Here is an 18,693-nt window from a genome sequence, read left to right as displayed (position 1 = left end):
AGTAACCGTATCAAGTCAAGGAAAAAAAAAAAAAAATCTAAAGCACCATATAATACACATATTGCATCCCATTTCCAGGATCTATTTCACAGTGTCAACAAAACAAGAGAATCAAAGCACTGCTGTTTACTCACTTGGAGGCTTTTAAGATAAAGATTTATTTTAATCTGTCATATACCTAAAATGTATTAGTATAGATAAATATTGTATATTGGCACTATTCTCATATATTACAGTTGTTCATATTTGTTATGAATGAGATATGCAGTGGTCAGCTTTCCACTTATATATATCCACTAATAAACTACACTGAAAAAAAAATGTGATGATTCACACTTAATATTTTCAATCTGAACCAATATAATTCTTTTTAGCTTATTGATCCCACAATTTTTAAGTTGAGGCACATCATTTAGAGTGATTGGGTGCAATTCACTTGTTTTTTTTTTACTGAAGTAAATCTATTTTTAAGTTGTTCTTTTTTGGCAGTTGGAAAGCCATCAAACTAGAAAATTCGACCGAAAGAATATACAAACGGCCCCTCAAACACAGCACATGAACAACCTAAAATATTAAGTTAAATGAAATAGGATTTTTACATTTATTCCCTCCACCATAACTTAATTTGGTACAAACAATTTTTTTTTTACTTTGATTGAGATCTGAAACCAAATATTTCAAGCTGCAACACTAAATGACTAATCTTAAGTTGCTTGAAAGAGAAAATTTACGTTGAATGAGCAACATCAATGTTATACTTTTTTCAGTGGACGATCGAAAAAAAAGCTGCTCAAATATGCTGCACTAGCAACAGCAATCATTTGGAGAAAAAAGAAAAACCACATATGTACATATGGATGCTAATATTACATACCCACATCATAAGAAAACATTTACTTATAATAAAAAAGAATGGTCCTTTGGAGTGATACAAACCATTTCCAATTTCCAAATCATGTTTTTTTAATGAATTCTGTCGGATGGGTCCCTCCGGTGCCTTCTCATATGACAAATTTGGCATACTCATTCCCAAACGGTTACTTAAGCCATTTTCAGATCTGCTGTGTTTTCTTGCCATTTCCTGAATGGTTGGCCTTATTGGAATATCCAGACTTGCTCTCATTCTAAACAATTTAAACATTGAAGAACAGTAAAGAGAGATAAGTGATGGGAGGAATCAAATTTGTGTTTACAAAGCACTTCCAATGTTTATTCTGTGCATTTATACCGTGTGAAAATGCATTAAATATTCATTAAAAGGATCCAGTTAGTTGCTCTTTTAATTCAAGTGAAGGTGCACATTGGACAAGTTTCTGTTTCTACTACAGATTATATTTCTAAATGAAAATATTTGAATATGATAACTTTGGATGTGTCAGGTTGAGCAGGACCTCAAATGTAAAATATTCTGCAGGAGCCTTTGCTATACTGTCTTATTCTGTATTCTTTAAATTTGTAATTATATGTCTGCTATAGAAATAATACCAAGGTCACAAGTCTATTGGAGTATCTTTATATTCTGCAAACCGATAATGCCAGCACTAGAAATGATGGATGCAGCTTTTTCAGTTTAATAAGGCAAGAACTAATATGTATTGTCTCAATCCCACCATTTGCAATGTGCTTAAATTGATTGAGGAGCTGTTATGGGATATGATCTATCGTACCAAAGAGCCTCTATGTCTGGTCACAATCCAAGCAGAGGATGTAGAGGTGGTGTGCTCTTACAAACACTTACAGGTCCACATCAATGACTGGTCTCAGAACACAGAGGAACTATATAAAAAGGTCAGAGCAGGTTCTTCTTCCTTAGGAGACTGTGTTCCTTTAATGTGGGAAGTGACATCCTTCACATCTTCTACATCTCTGTGATGGCCAATTTAATGAGAAGCCCACCAAATCAACAAGCTAACTAAAAGGGCAGGCTCAGTTATGGGATGCACTCTGGACCCCCTGGTGGTCGTAGCAAAGGAGAGAATAAAAACAAAACTGAGTGCCAATATGAACAAAGCAGCACATCCTTTCACTGACACACTAACACTGAGGACTTTCAGGCAACAAATTATTAAGCAGAAGTGTGTTCACATAATGCCTCACTGTGACTATGACTACTAAGTCAAAATGTTTTCTTCCTTTTTAAGTTTTCTTTCTTTGCAGTCATTCTGGTGTGTGTTTAGATCATAATGTGTGTGTATTTATTTATTTATGTTTGTTTGTTTACAGAGCCTCTGTAAATAAACAATTTTCCTCACTCTATCTATCTATCTATCTATCTATCTATCTATCTATCTATCTATCTATCATATAACCAAATTCAACTAGACAAATGCACAAGTGTGTGTTGAATTAACCGTATACGCTCAGTGTACACTTAGGTGTGTGCGTATGATTGTTGAATAAAGAAAACACAGAATTTTGAAATAAATACACAGATCTAAACTTTCACATTGTTTTTTATATTTAAGAGCATAAACAAAAAATGTCAATCAAGGTTAGCGTTTCTACTAGGTAATTACATACCTGTGTGTTTCTGATCGAGTATTTATTTCCATCCGAGTATATGAATCCATTTTTCTGTTAAGCCTTGCTTTTAAAAATGAATGAAATATATGCGTCTCCAAAATCTGTTAACATTAAAAATATTGTGATGTTTCTCTAGGCTTTATAATACAAGAGTAATATTCTGTCAGTTGCTAGCACTTTAAGGTTGAATGTTAAAGAAAAGGAATAATTAGACATTCCTCCAAGACAATTAAGCTGCCAATTTTTGGTTCAGTCTATACAGCAGTTCAGAAAAAAATTATAGCCGGATTAGACTCAAAACAATCACACAGAATATTTCCATCACAAGGTCAACATTCGGTGATAACTTGTCATTTTTTGAGTTTTTCTTTTTAATTTGGGAATATTATTAGAGATGCACTCATCATTCAGGCACTGATCTGAATCATCTGGTCAGTTAATAACTGGCCTTTTTATTCTGCAGGCTTTATTTACAGAAATATAAGCCAAGTACAAATATAATACTGGAACAATCAAAAATATTCATTATCTGTACATAGTAGTAGTAACTAACATTGTGGAGTTCAATGAGAAAAGCGCAGCAACTTTAAACTGTTCAGTGCTTGCTTGTCTCACTTGCTTATTTACGCTCCCTTTCACTTGACATGTCACACCTCACATTGCTGGAATGGACTTATTATCTATAATGCCGTGAAAATATCGAAATGGACACCCATTTCTCATTCACACACACCTGTATATGACATGAATAAAAGAGTGTAAAACTATGAGCACAACTGGCAAAAATCAAAGGACAACATTTGTAGATGCCCTTTCAACGCAAGACAGCTTAGCATGCTTGAGTTCTTGCAGGGCTGCGTATAATACCTTGAAATATTTACTGTGCAATTGTCATTAATACATGTTCTTTGTACACATCTCTATAACGTTTACAACATGAACATCACTTAGCATTACAGAAGAATGTATATAAAAGAAGCACAAAATCAGATCTCTGCTTTTAGAATACAAAACAGAGCTGGATTTTGTCTATGCTGAAACAGCCGCTGCACTCTCACGTGGCTGTAATAATTCCTAAACAACAAATTAATGAAATGTCTAGCTTCAGAGCTGGGGAACATAATAAAGTTTAAGTGGTCTTCTGACTCATTGTCACCCACTCTGATGGAAGTCTGCAATGGAGTTCAATTCTAGAAGACCATTTTTCACTTACATAAAGCCAAAGTATACCAAGGTAACTTGAACATGAGGATGCACACACATGGTGTATGCTGTATCCCTCCTGAGTTTTACCATTTCAAAATATCTTTGAAAAACCAGAAAACAGATCTTTTAGTTGCCCAAGGCACAAACAGATGATGCATGGACATAAAAAACAATCATTGCATCTCTAAAATGAGATAATAATTGTAGACAGTGCTGAACCATTTGCATACATTCATGGAGACAACAATACATTACCTTTTTATAGAATGGTTGGTCCAAACTATCCCTTGTTTTCAGAAATTCTTCACTGTTAAAGACTCTGTGTTCAAAATTCAGGTGATTATTGACTTCACTAAAATAGAAAAAGTATTTATAATGACACAAGTAGGTATCTGCTGCTTCTGATTTTCTAGATTATTCACAGGTAATGTTACCTAAGCATTGTCCACGTGCCACAAACCATCGCAAAACAGGACTGTATCTGTGTCTTGCACTTGGCTCATATTTTCTATACTTTTCCACAGTTTAGGCTTGAGCTTTCTTGTTGTCTCATTTTCCATTTACATTGAGCCATATGACTATTTTTCTGTGCATGGACATTTCATCTTGATTCAAGGTGTGTGTCCATTTGGAGATCTATTTTACAGTTTGGTTGTGATCATCTTTTTTAACATGCATTCAGGTTAGTGTTTGGACTTGTATTTATTAATTCATTGTTTCTTTTCTTCCTCTTTGTTTGTAATTTACTCTTGTTTTGTTTAGCTCCTTTTCATTTTCAATCTAATTAGGAAATATGGAATTATGTTTTGTCCTGATAATTTCTGTCAGAGTAGTTTAATTATATGTAATGATTTTGTTTGCTGTTTAGGTTAATGTATTATTGTAACGTCTTTTTATTTTACATGAATAAATTAAACTACTCTGTAAGAGTCAATCGTCAAAATTATATAAGTGTTCGCTTATTTATAATGGAATGTACAGTAAGTTTTAGCTACATAGATAATGGAAAATTCTATTTTATCCCATATAACCTAGTATGTTTTACTGGTTCATAACCTGCTTTTGCATTTCTGATGTACGAGTACATTGCAGACAGACAGACAGATCAGTGCCCATATTTATGAAGCATCTCAGAATAGGAAAACGGTTATAACGGCTCAAAAATGTAATGTAAATGTACACAAACACAAACATAAATATATATAAACCTAAATAAATGTAACTAAGATTTGAGATATTAAAAAGAAATATCACAAGCAAAAAGTTATTTTCTTTTTGTCTGTGTATTATCAACTTTTCTCTTCCTTTTGTATGAACTGTTTTGCTTTGAATTTCAGTAAAAGTTTTAAAACAAAGGCACTTGGACTGTGGAACCTTTGTTTACGTGTCATACTTAATGCCAGAACCTTTCGAGTAGCTGAAGCATTTTGGAAATACTAAACTGAATTAAATTAGGTTGTAATTGGAAGGTTCTTTTTGGTTTTAGCCTTCTATTCTAGTACATACAGTTAGGTCCATAAATATTTGGACAGAGACAACTTTTTTTCTAATTTTGGTTCTGTACATTACCACAATGAATTTTAAATGAAACAACTCAGATGCAGTTGAAGTGCAGACTTTCAGCTTTAATTCAGTGGGTTGAACAAAAAGATTGCATAAAAATGTGAGGCAACTAAAGCATTTTTTAACACAGTCCCTTCATCTCAGGGGCTCAAAAGTAATTGGACAATTGACTCAAAGGCTATTTCATGGGCAGGTGCTGTCAAGTCCGTCGTTATGTCCTTATCAGTTAAGCAGATAAAAGGCCTGGAGTTGATTTGAGGTGTGGTGCTTGCATGTGGAAGATTTTGCTGTGAACAGACAACATGCGGTCAAAGGAGCTCTCCATGCAGGTGGAAGAAGTCATCCTTAAGCTGTAAATACAGAAAAAACCCATCTGAGAAATTACTACAATATTACGAGTGGCAAAATCTACAGTTTGGTACATCCTGAGAAAGAAAGCAAGCACTGGTGAACTCAGCAACACAAAAGACCTGGACGTCCACAGAAGACAACAGTGGTGGATGATCGCAGAATCATTTCCATGGTGAAGAGAAACCCCTTCACAACAGCCAACCAAGTGAACAACACTCTCCAGGGGGTGGCGTATCGATATCCAAGTCTACCATAAAGAGAAGACTGCATGAAAGTAAATACAGAGGGTGCACTGCAAGGTGCAAGCCACTCATAAGCCTCAAGAATAGAAAGGCTAGATTGGACTTTGCTAAAGAACATCTAAAAAGCCAGCACAGTTCTGGAAAAACATTCTTTGGACAGATGAAACCAAGATCAACCTCTACCAGAATGATGGCAAGAAAGAAGTATGGAGAAGGTGTGGAACAGCTCATTATCCAAAGCATACCACATCATCTGTAAAACACGGTGGAGTCAGGCAGTGTGATGGCTTGGCGTGCATGGCTGCCAGTGGCACTGGGACACTAGTGTTTATTGATGATGTGACACAGGACAGAAGCAGCTGAATGAATTCTGAGGTGTTCAGAGACATACTGTCTGCTCAAATCCAGCTAAATGCAGTCAAATTGATTGGGCGGCGTTTCATGATACAGATGGACAATGACCCAAAACATACAGCCAAAGCAACCCAGGAGTTTATTAAAGCAAAGAAGTGGAAAATTCTTGAATGGCCAAGTCAGTCACCTGATCTTAACCCAATTGAGCATGCATTTCACTTGTTGAAGACTAAACTTCGGACAGAAAGGCCCACAAACAAACAGCAACTGAAAGCCGCTGCAGTAAAGGCCTGGCAGAGCATTAAAAAGGAGGAAACCCAGCATCTGGTGATGTCCATGAGTTCAAGACTTCAGGCTGTCATTGCCAGCAAAGGGTTTTCAACCAAGTATTAGAAATGAACATTTTATTTCCAGTTATTTAATTTGTCCAATTACTTTTCAGCCCCTTAAATAAAGGGATTGTGTTGCATTTTTATGCAATCTTTTTGTTCAACCTACTCAATTAAAGCTGAAAGTCTACACTTCAACTGCATCTGAGTTGTTTCATTTAAAATTCATTGTGGTAATGTACAGAACCAAAATTAGAAAAAAGTTGTCTCTGTCCAAATATTTATGGACCTAACTGTATTATGAGGTTCGCACTTTGGAATATGTAGTGTGAGCTCAGCTGTTATCTAGACATAACAGAACTCATGTTGGCCACAAAGCTTAAGTTTAACTCACAGGGCATTTCTTCTAAACTCTTGTTAGTCATCCAGGTACCTTCTGAACAGCTTAGCTTGATGTAATTAGTCATGCATGTACATCCCTAGATGTTGTTGTTTGGTTCTTTCTGACTTTGTGAAAAAGACTGGATATTTTTGGGCAAGATAGTCCCTCCAGGGAAGATTGGATATTATATTCCTCATAAAAAGTATAAATCTGACTGTGAATGGGCAGAGTCAATTAGCCATAGTATTGGGTTTGTAAATGATTACAGACTGGTAGATATTAACAAAAGTTTCTTTTCTTTCTTGAGATATGGGTATGGCTCACTCTAATTATACTCAGCTTGGATTGAGTTCACTAACAGTGGATGGGGTTCAACATTTTTCTCACCTCTGTTAATTGCCTGAAACCCTTATAGTGCCAAACAAATACCTGGAAACCATAATATGGAATAAGCCGGTTCTGAAAGCCAGTCGGCTGGTGGAGCCTGAATGAATGGTATAATCTGTTTTTTCTGAGTTTTGTCTATGTTAAGCTAAAACAAGAAAAGGATCAGACACATGTCACTGAGAGAAAATGCCATAAAGCTGACATTCATATTGAGCAATTACCTTTTGTCTAGCTATAAACATAAGAAATGTCTTCATTTTTTAAAATATGAATACATTTTCACAACCATTTTAATTAATTTGCACTGGAATTTAGTAATCAGCATTCTCCATCAGATGTCGCAGGTCACAGTGCATCCACCTTATTTGAAAGCAATGAAACATTCTTCATTATGTGGACCAAGGCCAGCTCGGTATCTTTTCATAGCTTACTTTTATTTTCACTCCAGATCTTCAAACGAGCAGCTCCTCTGATAAGATGGCACTGGGCTCTTTAGGTGCATACTAAAATATTTACCCCACTTTACGGTCCTCAGACTCTCTTACATTTTCAGGTGTTGCAGATATAAGGATTTATTTAGGAATAATATAAATAAATAGGACTATTTTAAATGATATCCCTTTAAAGTATAAATGCAAGTATCTATTAATGTTCACATTGCTGTATGCCATGTAATAATTTAAGTAAACACTTGATATGTTTTTAGTTTGCTCTACATCTCTTAAATAATGCTAATATGACTAAGAATATTCCTATTAAATTAGCAAATATTTCAGCATTACATTTTCCCTTCCTACAGGATATTCATAGAGGTGATAAAGAAAAGGCTGCTTTTTTACATGCAAGATACATCAACAAATCATGCATGAAAAATGTTGCCTAAACAAAGTGCTTTGTTCTTACAAATGTAAAATACTCCAGATATTACTAAACTGAATTTTAACATTTCACATAAATCACATAGCAACATGCAAATGTTAGAAAAAGAAGTCATTTGCATTCATTTTCCGCAACAACTTGTTAAAGAAGTCTGCCCTCTGACAAGTTTACAAGAAGGAACAGAGAATGAGAGGTTGAAACTGTTCACACAGAATGGTGAGCGTGACCACAAACATTATGTAAAGAAATAAAAATGGTTAGAGAGACTAACACCTGCAGGGATCGCACTGTGGTCGAAACAGCAAAAACACAGACTTTGTTACATTTGTAACTGCTCGGAGAGAGTATTATTCATCACTGTCAAGATTACTTGATCAATGTTTATTATCAAGAACATTTCTGAGAACTTCACCAATAAGTCTTATCTTCAAATGTCCCTACACTATACACCATACATACTCTTACAATCATATCTCTACCAATAAATGTTTTTCTAGGCATTCTTGACACTAATGTGAAAACAACAAAAAAGTGTCACACAAGTAACAGTGACACGCTCCAACCAATATGTGTGATATATCATACATTTATATTCAGATATCACCACAGTATCAATACATATACAACTGAAAATCATCTACAAAATTGAGAAACAAAAACAGTACATTTCAACTCACCAGTGGATCCCAATTTTCAAAATAGCAACTGTTCAAGTCAGCAGGCCAATAAGGATGATACAGACATTTTCTAACATTTTACTTTCACTTTCTCCCCTTTGACTCCCATCCTTTTATCAGTTTAAAATGTGGTGTTTGCTGTGATACTGTTTTCATGGTAAGCATGTAAGGCAACAACTTTTAGTTTTGACTGCGGCGATCGCCAGACAGCCTGAGCCACATTCAGCCACCTTGTCCACCAATCAGTGCCAACAGGGGCAGTCCCCCAGAGCCGGAGCCCCCCGTGCATCAACCCCGGCGCTTCTCCCATCCAGCGCCCCCCCCAGCGTTCTAATAAACACTAAACAAAACCAGTGCAATAAAACAAACTATTTGAAATGTAATGTCTAACAGAGAGAAAATCAAATTTTACATGTATACAGCACCAAAATATTTCATTATAGTGTAAAGAATTTTCTCTTTAGTTCCATCTCCAGTCATCAGTTCACCAGGTCACTAACAACTACATAAACCTTTTCTCTCAGAGCTGCAGTCAGTTTATTATTTCGGGTTAACTTTCCCGCCAACCACTCTCCACTACGCAAGTCATTTGCATTAGTAAGTTAGCACACAAACGTATATATATATCCATACAAAAAAACTCTTACTAACTCAAATCATTTTATCAACATGTTCAAAATCTCATTGACGATATTTTACTGTTTTAAAGCCTGTAATGTGCTCTCCAATTATGGCAAATTTACTAACCTGTGATAAAGAATAGAGAGAGCACACGCATTGAGCTGGCGTCAGCTTCACACAGGAGAATCCTCCGCCGCCCTGCCCCTCTCCTCCCTGTGCAGCAAGCAGCGGGCGCACCTCGCAAATGGAGGGCGCCCTTACTCCCCACAAATGGGCAGTAGAAAACCGATCGGTACCCATGCAATCCCAAAAATGCGCTGGCATGATGTTAAGCAGCATGGGCATGCACAAAAAAAATTCTTTTGCCGATGCCCAAGATGCCGCCCCTACCATGATGCCGCCCTGGGCAACGGCCCATGTCGCCCATATCAAAAACCGCCACTGAGTGCCAAGCTGCATGTCATCATGACACCTGACATACCAGTGTTCATGGCCAAGAGTTGCTGAACAGTTTTAAAAAAGTCTGCAACTATTTGCTGGTAAATTTAATTTGGATTACAGACGTCACTCCAAAGTCAGAAACTGTATGCTATTAATTAAAAATTTAATTGTGGATTTTAATGTAGTCATATCTATCATTCTGATATATATTTAATTGGAAGTAAATTCACTTTGTTCTATTATGCAGCTATTTAGAAACTACACAATATGTGTATTGGACTGAAGTTAATATATAAATTACAATATATTAGTCTTTGGGTAAATAAATGTCATTTTTAGTTTTAAATAGTGGTGTTCCTTTTTTAAAACAAATCAAGAAAGATGTTTCACAAAAGGATTTAAAAATTGTTATTTATCGTGTTTGTTTTGCATGTGATGGGCATGCAGTATGTTTGGCACTTAATTTGACTTCTCTGCTTAAGCCATGTTATCTTATGAGTAAAATCCAGAAGTAAAATAAGGAGCACTGGATTTGCCAGGTCTGCAGTGGGCTGGCACCCTGCCCGGGATTTGTTCCTGCCTTGCGCCCTGTGTTGGCTGGGATTCTCTCCAGTAGACCCCCGTGAGCCAGTGTTAGGATATAGCGGGTTGGATAATGGATGAATGGATGGGTATTTGTCAGGTTGCATTAATAAGTTACAGTCTTATCAAATACAAATCGCTGATGCCTCAAATGAATAAGAAAAAATTCTTTGCTGTCTTTTTCCCAGTCTGTTTATCAATATGGAAAGCTGAGCACAAGCCACTGCCTATTTCAAAGGCACAACTGTCTATACTTGAAAAATGTTGAATTGTTTGTTATTAAGAGAGCTGTCCTTAATGTAAAGCATTCATAGCTTATATTGGCTGGCTTTATTTTTATAGCCCCAAGTACACTTAAAATATGTGCTTACTCAAAACAAATATTTTAACGCCTACTCTTTCCGTTTTATTGATTTTTTTAAACATATATAGGAAGTGGGGAAAAACCGCATTTGATGGCATATAATTGGAGGTCTGGGTTGTTATTTCCAGTTCTTATTAATGCAGTTTTATCAGTGTTATCTTTCATTATTCAAACTCCTATACACAATCAAAAAACAGTCATATAATCAATCTGAATTGGAACTTGAATTATTCTATCTAGAATACAAATCAGTACTGCTATTAGGGGTGCATGATGCTGCAGCCCTATCTATGGAGGAATATTCAAGGCAAAATTAAATAAATAAATAAATAAATAAATGAATGAATAAATAAATAAGGGCGGCACAGTGGTGCAGTGGTAGTGCTGCTGCCTCGCAGTTAGGAGACCCGGGTTTGCTTCCTGGGTCCTCCCTGCGTGGAGTTTGCATGTTCTCCCCGTGTCTGCGTGGGTTTCCTCCGGGCGCTCCGGTTTCCTCCCACAATCCAAAGACATGGTGGATTGGCGGTTCTAAATTGGCCCTAGTGTGTGTTTGTGTGTGTCCTGCGGTGGGTTGGCACCCTGCCCGGGATTGTTTCCTGCCTTGTGCCCTGGGATTGGCTCCAGCAGACCCCTGTGACACTGTATTCGGATTCAGTGGGTTAGGAAATGGATGGATAAATAAATAAGTGTATTGTGAAATCTGACAATAAACAACACTTCAGATGCAGACTCCTGATAATGAATTTGCTGCTCCTCTAATTAAAGTAGCTGCTTCACGCAGTCATTCTGGACAACTTTCTTGCACTCCTACAAGGTACAGACTCTCATAACTTTGCGCACACATGTCGTCAACGATTCACCAATCAAAAACAGCACTCGCTATAGTCTACCCTCTCATCTTTGACCAGTAAGAATGAATTTCATGTTCGGTATGGAGTCATTGAAATAAATAAAGAAAAAAATTAAATAAATGCATAAAGTAATAAACCAAAAAAAAAACACATTCTCTTCTAAAGCTTTTATCCCTTTCATATGCAGTATCCATACATCCATTACCCAACCTGCTATATCCTAACTACAGGATCACAGGGGTCTACTGGAGCCAATCCCAGGGTGTAAGGCAGGAAACAAACCCCAGATAGGGTACCAGCGCACACACTAGGGACAATTTAGGATCGCCAATGCACCTAAACCTGGATGTCTTTGGATTGTGGGAGGAAACCCACACAGACATGGGGAGAACATGCAAACTCTACACAGGGAGAACCCGGGAAGCAAACCCAGATCTCCTAACTGCGAGGCAGCAGCGCTACCACTGCGCCACCATGCCGCCCCTCACATGCAGTAGTTACAGTATATTTCTCCAGCCTCTTCTCACAGTCCATCCACTTTCTCTTTGGTTGTTCTCTTCCCTTCTCCTTCATACCATGATTCTTGTCTCCACATCATTCACCTCAATTCTTATGACATGCCTGTACCACTTTCACCTTCTTTCCTGTATTTTCTCTTTATTTTTCTCAAATTTAATTTAATTTAGTTAGGATTTTGTCCTTCATGGGCATATCAAACTTTGTTACTCACACTATCCTTCTCAACATCCTAATTTCAGTAGCATCAAGTTTTCTTTCATGTAGCTTTTTAACTGCCCAGATTTCTGACCCATACAACAATGCTGGACTCACCGCTGTTTCATACACTTTTCCCTTCACTCTTGCACTAATTGTTCGGTCACATAACACTACCGATACATTTTTCCATTTTTTCAAATCGATTGCATTCTATGATTTAATTCTAGATCTAGCTCTCCATTCTCTTTTATTGCTGATCTGAGTTGATTGAAAATTTCCATCCTTTTAAACTTTCTGCCTGGAGGTTAGTATCTTCATTTTGTTCTTGTCCCTTAAATCTTAGATGTTATGCCTTTTCCTACTAATCCTAAGGCCTCTGTCTGCCATAGTTCTTCTCCAATTTTTCAGTTTCATAGAGGTGCCACACTGCACAATGTCTTCTGTAAATACCACCATGGGACATGAGTAAGTTATGGCCTTAATGATGATCCTTGATGCAGATTAACCTGAACTGCGAATCCTTCTAGTGTTCCTAAACTACTTCTCACTTGTGTGTAGGCACCCTCACATCCTTAATAAATCAAGCGAAATACCTAGTATTGCTAATCATTTTGCAAAATATGCAAAAGGTACACAGCAATAATTTTTTATGCTCTCACAAGCAGTTTCAATAAATCACTGACAATGTCATATGCCCACTAGTCCTGTATTTGCCAGATGCAGTCATTTCTCTAATTACAGCTCTGTTCCTGTCTGCTTTGTCATGTGGCCAATCAAAAGGATTATTTTGAATTTACATAATAGACTCCCTGCCAACTTCACCTAATAACACTGTCACTTTGCCCTTTGCACCATATAAACTTCTCATACTAGCTTTCATTTTCACTGTTTTTTTTATTATTTCTCAGATTCTTTACAAATGCATTTTAAGTTTCACATTTTTGTCTTTATCAGTTCCTTTATGAAGCCACACGACATTTGGCTGAACATCTTTCAAGGACAGAAGAACAACATCCGTAAGGTTCTCACTCGACTGTCTGCTCCAAGGCAATCATTTAATAGAAGGGAGACTGCACTAAATTTTGGGCTACGACAAAAAATTAGCTATGCACATTTCAGATGAGATGCTGAGCATGAAAAATATGTTTCAGCAGGAAATATAATTTAGCTGATAAAGTTCTGTTACAAGCTAACAGAAAAGATTATTATGATTAAAAAAAAATTAAAAAAATTTAAAAAAAAACCTGCACAAGCATACCCTTCAGACACATAGTGTGTTACAGTAAATGTTCTCCCATTCTGCAAGCCTTATCTACAAAATGCTTTAAAACTTATCATTCACTTCCTAAAAATCTATCACATTTTAGTGTGAACTACATTTTATTGCTGCAAAACAGTGCTTTTAGCCAAAACATATGATAACATAATAAATCATATTTACAGTGTACTGTAGTTAAACTCTTGCTAAATATCACTATCATTAGCCACTCTCCAAAAAGGAGTTTTTAAAACATGCGTCCATGCATGCATGGAAACGTTATCACAGTTCAAGACACAAATACATTTTAACTAACCCTTACAGGTTTGATCTACATCTTTGTCCACTGTAAATGTTATAAAAAAGGCAGTTCTCTCAAAGAAAAAAAAATGTTGTCATTTTCTGTTTATCCTTATTATTTCATGAACAAGTACTCTGGTTTATACAGGGTGTGGCAGAAATAACTCCCACATTTCAAAGGGGGATTGCAAAAAAATGCTACGAGGTATCAGCAAAAACTTTTTATTTCCCAAATGTAGATATAAAAAAGTTTTTTTACTTTAAGTTTTAAAAATTATATCATTCAAATGGTGGCCTTGACGACTGATACACATTCGGAGACGTTCTTGGAAGTTTTCCATCACTCTCACTAGCATGTCGGGCAAAATTCCTTCAGTTTCTTCTTGAATAGCCTCCTTTAGTTAGTCCAAGGACCGAGGACGATGTTTGAAAACCTCTTGTTTCCCTTACTCTTTGAACCCACAGCAAAATCGTTTTCCGGTCTGGAACACATTCATTAGCACGTAAACCGAACCGCGTGCAAAACACCCTCTGCGTCGCAGCTACAGATTCGCCATTTTTGAAAAAAGCCTCCACTACAAAGACTCAATGCTCACCCGACCACGGCATGGTGACGACTGTAAACTTTATTATGTACCGTACCTAACGGAACAGACCGCACCCCTCTACCTGCTTTGGGGACCCCACAGTGATTTTTCGAAATGTGGGAGTTATTTCTGCTGCACCCTGTACTTCAGTGTCCTGCATTCACTGAACAAATTATTAGGAACACCCACTGTATACTGCTTATCCATGCAATTATCTAATTAGCTAATCATGTGGCATCAGTGCAATGCATAAAATCATATGGATACAGGTCAGCAGCTTCAGTTAATATTCAAACCAAACATCAGAATTGGGAAAAACGTGATCTCAATGACTTCAACTGCCAGACAGGCTGCTTTGAGTATGTCTGAAACTCCTGATCTCCTGGGATTTTCACTCACAATAGTCTCTAGAGTTTACTCAAAATAGTGCAAAAACAACTAAACACCCAGTGAGCAGCAGCTGTTAACTCCAAAAACAGACCTGTACTTTAAATTATGTTTAACATAATTCTCAAAACAATTACACTTTTCTCACTCACATAGTGATGGATGAAAGTCCGAACAAGTAATGTTTTCTATTTGATCACAGCACAGCAGTACGGGTTCAGAACGTTCTATAAATATCTGGGAGTGCAGCTGGATGACAAATTGGACTGGAGTGCCAATATTGATGCTCTATGTAAGAAAGGTCAGAGCCGACTATACTTTCTTAGAAGGTTGGCGTCCTTCAACATCTGCAATAAGATGCTGCAGATGTTCTACCAGACGGTTGTGGCGAGTGCCCTCTTCTACGCGGTGGTGTGCTGGGTTGGCAGCATAAAGATGAAAGACGCATCACGCCTGGACAAACTTGTTAAGAAGGCAGGCTCTATTGTAGGAGTAAAGTTAGACAGTTTAACATCTGTGGCAGAGCGACTGGCACTGAGCAGGCTCCAGTCAATCATGAAGAATCCACTGCATCTACTGAACAGTGTCATCTCCAGGCAGAGGAGTAGCTTCAGTGACAGACTTTTGTCACCGTCCTGCTCCACTGACAGACCGAGGAGATCGTTCCTCCCCCACAATATGCGACTCTTCAATTCCACCCGGGGGAGTAAATGCTAACATGACTCAAAGTTATTGTCTGCTTTTTTATTTGTATTTTTTTATTCATTTTTATTACTATTTAATTAAATATTGTTTTTTTTGGTATCAGTATACTGCTGCTGGATTATGTGAATTTCCCCTTGGTATTAATAAAGTATCTATCTATCTATCTATCTATCTATCTTTTTTATTTTTTTCATTTTTCATTTTTATTACTATTTAATTAAATATTGCTTTTTTTGGTATCAGTATACTGCTGCTGGATTATGTGAATTTCCCCTTGGTATTAATAAAGTATCTATCTATCTATCTATCTATCTATCTATCTATCTATCTATCTATCTATCTATCTATCTATCTATCTATCTATCTATCTATCTATCTATCTATCTATCTATCTATCTATCTATCTACTCCCTACCTCTAATGAATGGTCTATACCTTAACATGTGCATAAGTTATAAAGTTGCAATTGGGTTCTTAGCAGGCAAGTGGTACTGAAAATACAGACAAATCAATACAGAAGTGTTTTACTGCAGAAGAAAATAATATAATTGGGAAATATTACATTCTAATGTTTAGTTTATGAAAAACTATGGACAGCTGCTTAGAAATAAACTGTGCTATATTTGTAAATGCATGGCAATGTTCGTATTTTCACCTTTTATTCATTACAGCTTGACATATTATGACATTTTCTTAATTTCAGATCTTCAAAATAAATTTCACTTACCGGAATATATTGACTATTAGCTCTAAGGTAACTTGCTGGATTTCTAAGTTCAGGGTTTGCTGCCACTGTCTTCTTTGGCTTCGTAAATGATTTAGATCTGTACTGGCCCCAAGATGAGAAAGTTCTAAATCATAGTGCATTTGAAGTCCTCTGACCCTGCAATTTAAAAACAACATCACTTGCAAAATAAAAGTAAATCCCCCAAAAATATAAAGGCAGCAATGAATTAATAAAATAACACAAATTAGATATTATGATAATTAAACACATCAACAATTCTTAAACATTCCTTTGATTAAACTGCTGTAACATGTTAGTTTCTGTGTGTAAATACTCATAGATGGGCTTACTGGTCCTGTTTCTAATTGTTTTTCCAGGGATCTGGATTCAATTCCTAGCCCAGCCACTCTCCTTTTTATTCGCCAGAGCCTGTACAGGTTTTTTTTCTGTCAACTCTTATTTCCTCCCACATCCTAAAGACATAGTCTGCATATTACATCAACGGGAGGATCTAAACATGTCTTGGGAATGAGAAGGTATGTTTGTGTGCGTGAATGTACTCTGTGATGGACTGGACTCCTGTACTAATACTGCTGAGATAAGGTACCACTTCTAAAAAAAATTGCAAAACTAAAAACAAGTTTGGAATGTGAACAAACGCATTTTTTCTCTCCAACCTTACACTGGCATTCACAGCCCTTTTTATAATCAGAAATCTAGGTTTTAATAACTAGGTCCAATGCTTTTTGGAATGAACTCCACTCTCCAGCATCCCTATGACCCTTGCTCAGGATAAGCAGATTTGGAAAATGGAATGGAATGTCATAGAATTTGATAAGACTGGCAAATATAACTGAAGAAAACATCTGAAAAAAACAAATAGTGTGAAATCCATAAAATTTGGAAGATTAACTAAATACCACATTAATTAAAAGGAAGGCATATTTCAATACACATCAAATCCATTAATTGTATTGTGTTCATGTCTTCTAATAGTTGACTAAACTGTCATCAGATCTGCAGTTATGCCGAAGATGCCCAGAGAATGCCGATGGTGTAACAGACTGGAAAGTAATGGAAAACAACAACAACATTTATTTATACAGTGTGGGTATGGAAAGTATTCAGACCCCCTTCAATTTTTCACTCTTTGTTATATTGCAGCCATTTGCTAAAATCATTTCAATTAATTTTTTCCTCATTAATGTACACACAGCACCCCATATTGACAGACAAAAAAAAGAATTTTTGAAATTGTTGCAGATTTATTAAAAAGAAAAACTGAAATATCACATGGTCCTAAGTATTCAGACCCTTTGCTCTGACACTCATATATTTAACTCAGGTGCTTTCCATTTCTTCTGATCATCCTTGAGATCACCTTCATTTGAGTCCAGCTGTGTTTGATTATACTGATTGGACTTGATTAGGAAAGCCACACACCTGTCTATATAAGACCTTACAGCTCACAATGCATGTCAGAGCAAATGAGAATCATGAGGTCAAAGGAACTGCCTGAAGAGCTCAGAGACAGAATTGTGGCAAGGCACAGATCTGGCCAAGGTTACAAAAATTTTCTGCTGCACTTAAGGTTCCCAAGAGCACAGTGGCCTCCATAATCCTTAAATGGAAGAAGTTTGGGACACCAGAACCCTTCCTAGAGCTGGCCGTCCGGCCAAGCTGAGCTACCGGGGGAGAAGAGCCTTGGTGAGAGAGGTAAAGAAGAACCCAAAGATCACTTTGGCTGAGCTCCAGAGATGCAGTCAGGAGATGGGAGAAAGTTGTAGAAAGTCAACCATCACTGCAGCCCTCCACCAGTCAGGGCTTTATGGCAGAGTGGCCTGTGGAAGCCTCTCCTCAGTGCAAGACACATGACAGCCCGCATGGAGTTTGCTAAAAGACACCTGAAGGACTCTGAGATGGTGAGAAATAAGATTCTCTGGTCTGATGAGACCAAGATAGAACTTTTGGCCTTAATTCTAAGCGGTATGTGTGGAGACAACCAGGCACTGCTCATCACTTGTCCAATACAGTCCCACAGTGAAGCATGGCGGTGGCAGCATCATGCTGTGGGGTGTTTTTCAGCTGCAGGGACAGGACGACTGGATGCAATCGGGGAAAGATGAATGCGGCCAAGTACAGGGATATCCTGGACAAAAACCTTCTCCAGAGTGCTAAGGACCTCAGACTGGGCCGAAGGTTTACCTTCCAACAAGACAATGACCCTAAGCACACAGCTAAAATAATGAAGGAGTGGCTT

The 18,693-nt window shown here is 37.1% G+C and overlaps 1 protein-coding gene across 3 annotated transcripts in view; it reads right to left on the bottom strand.

Annotated features, from left to right (window-relative positions):
- LOC120515557 (DENN domain-containing protein 3-like) overlaps positions 1-18,693 on the bottom strand; it is a 136,209-nt gene that overhangs the window by 47,020 nt on the left and 70,496 nt on the right. For all 3 annotated transcript variants that reach the window (XM_039736640.1, XM_039736642.1, XM_039736641.1), the window contains exons 10-13: positions 16,434-16,589; positions 3,985-4,081; positions 2,521-2,624; positions 937-1,124 (exon numbers count right to left, since the gene is read on the bottom strand). In XM_039736640.1, the coding sequence (XP_039592574.1) occupies positions 937-1,124; positions 2,521-2,624; positions 3,985-4,081; positions 16,434-16,589 (545 nt within the window). The remainder of the gene's footprint in view (positions 1-936; positions 1,125-2,520; positions 2,625-3,984; positions 4,082-16,433; positions 16,590-18,693) is intronic.

Source organism: Polypterus senegalus, chromosome 15 (assembly GCF_016835505.1).
Source record: "Polypterus senegalus isolate Bchr_013 chromosome 15, ASM1683550v1, whole genome shotgun sequence".
Lineage (NCBI taxonomy): Eukaryota > Metazoa > Chordata > Cladistia > Polypteriformes > Polypteridae > Polypterus > Polypterus senegalus.
The sequence above is the reverse complement of the archived record's forward strand: the minus strand, read 5'-3'. Positions and strand labels throughout refer to the sequence as shown.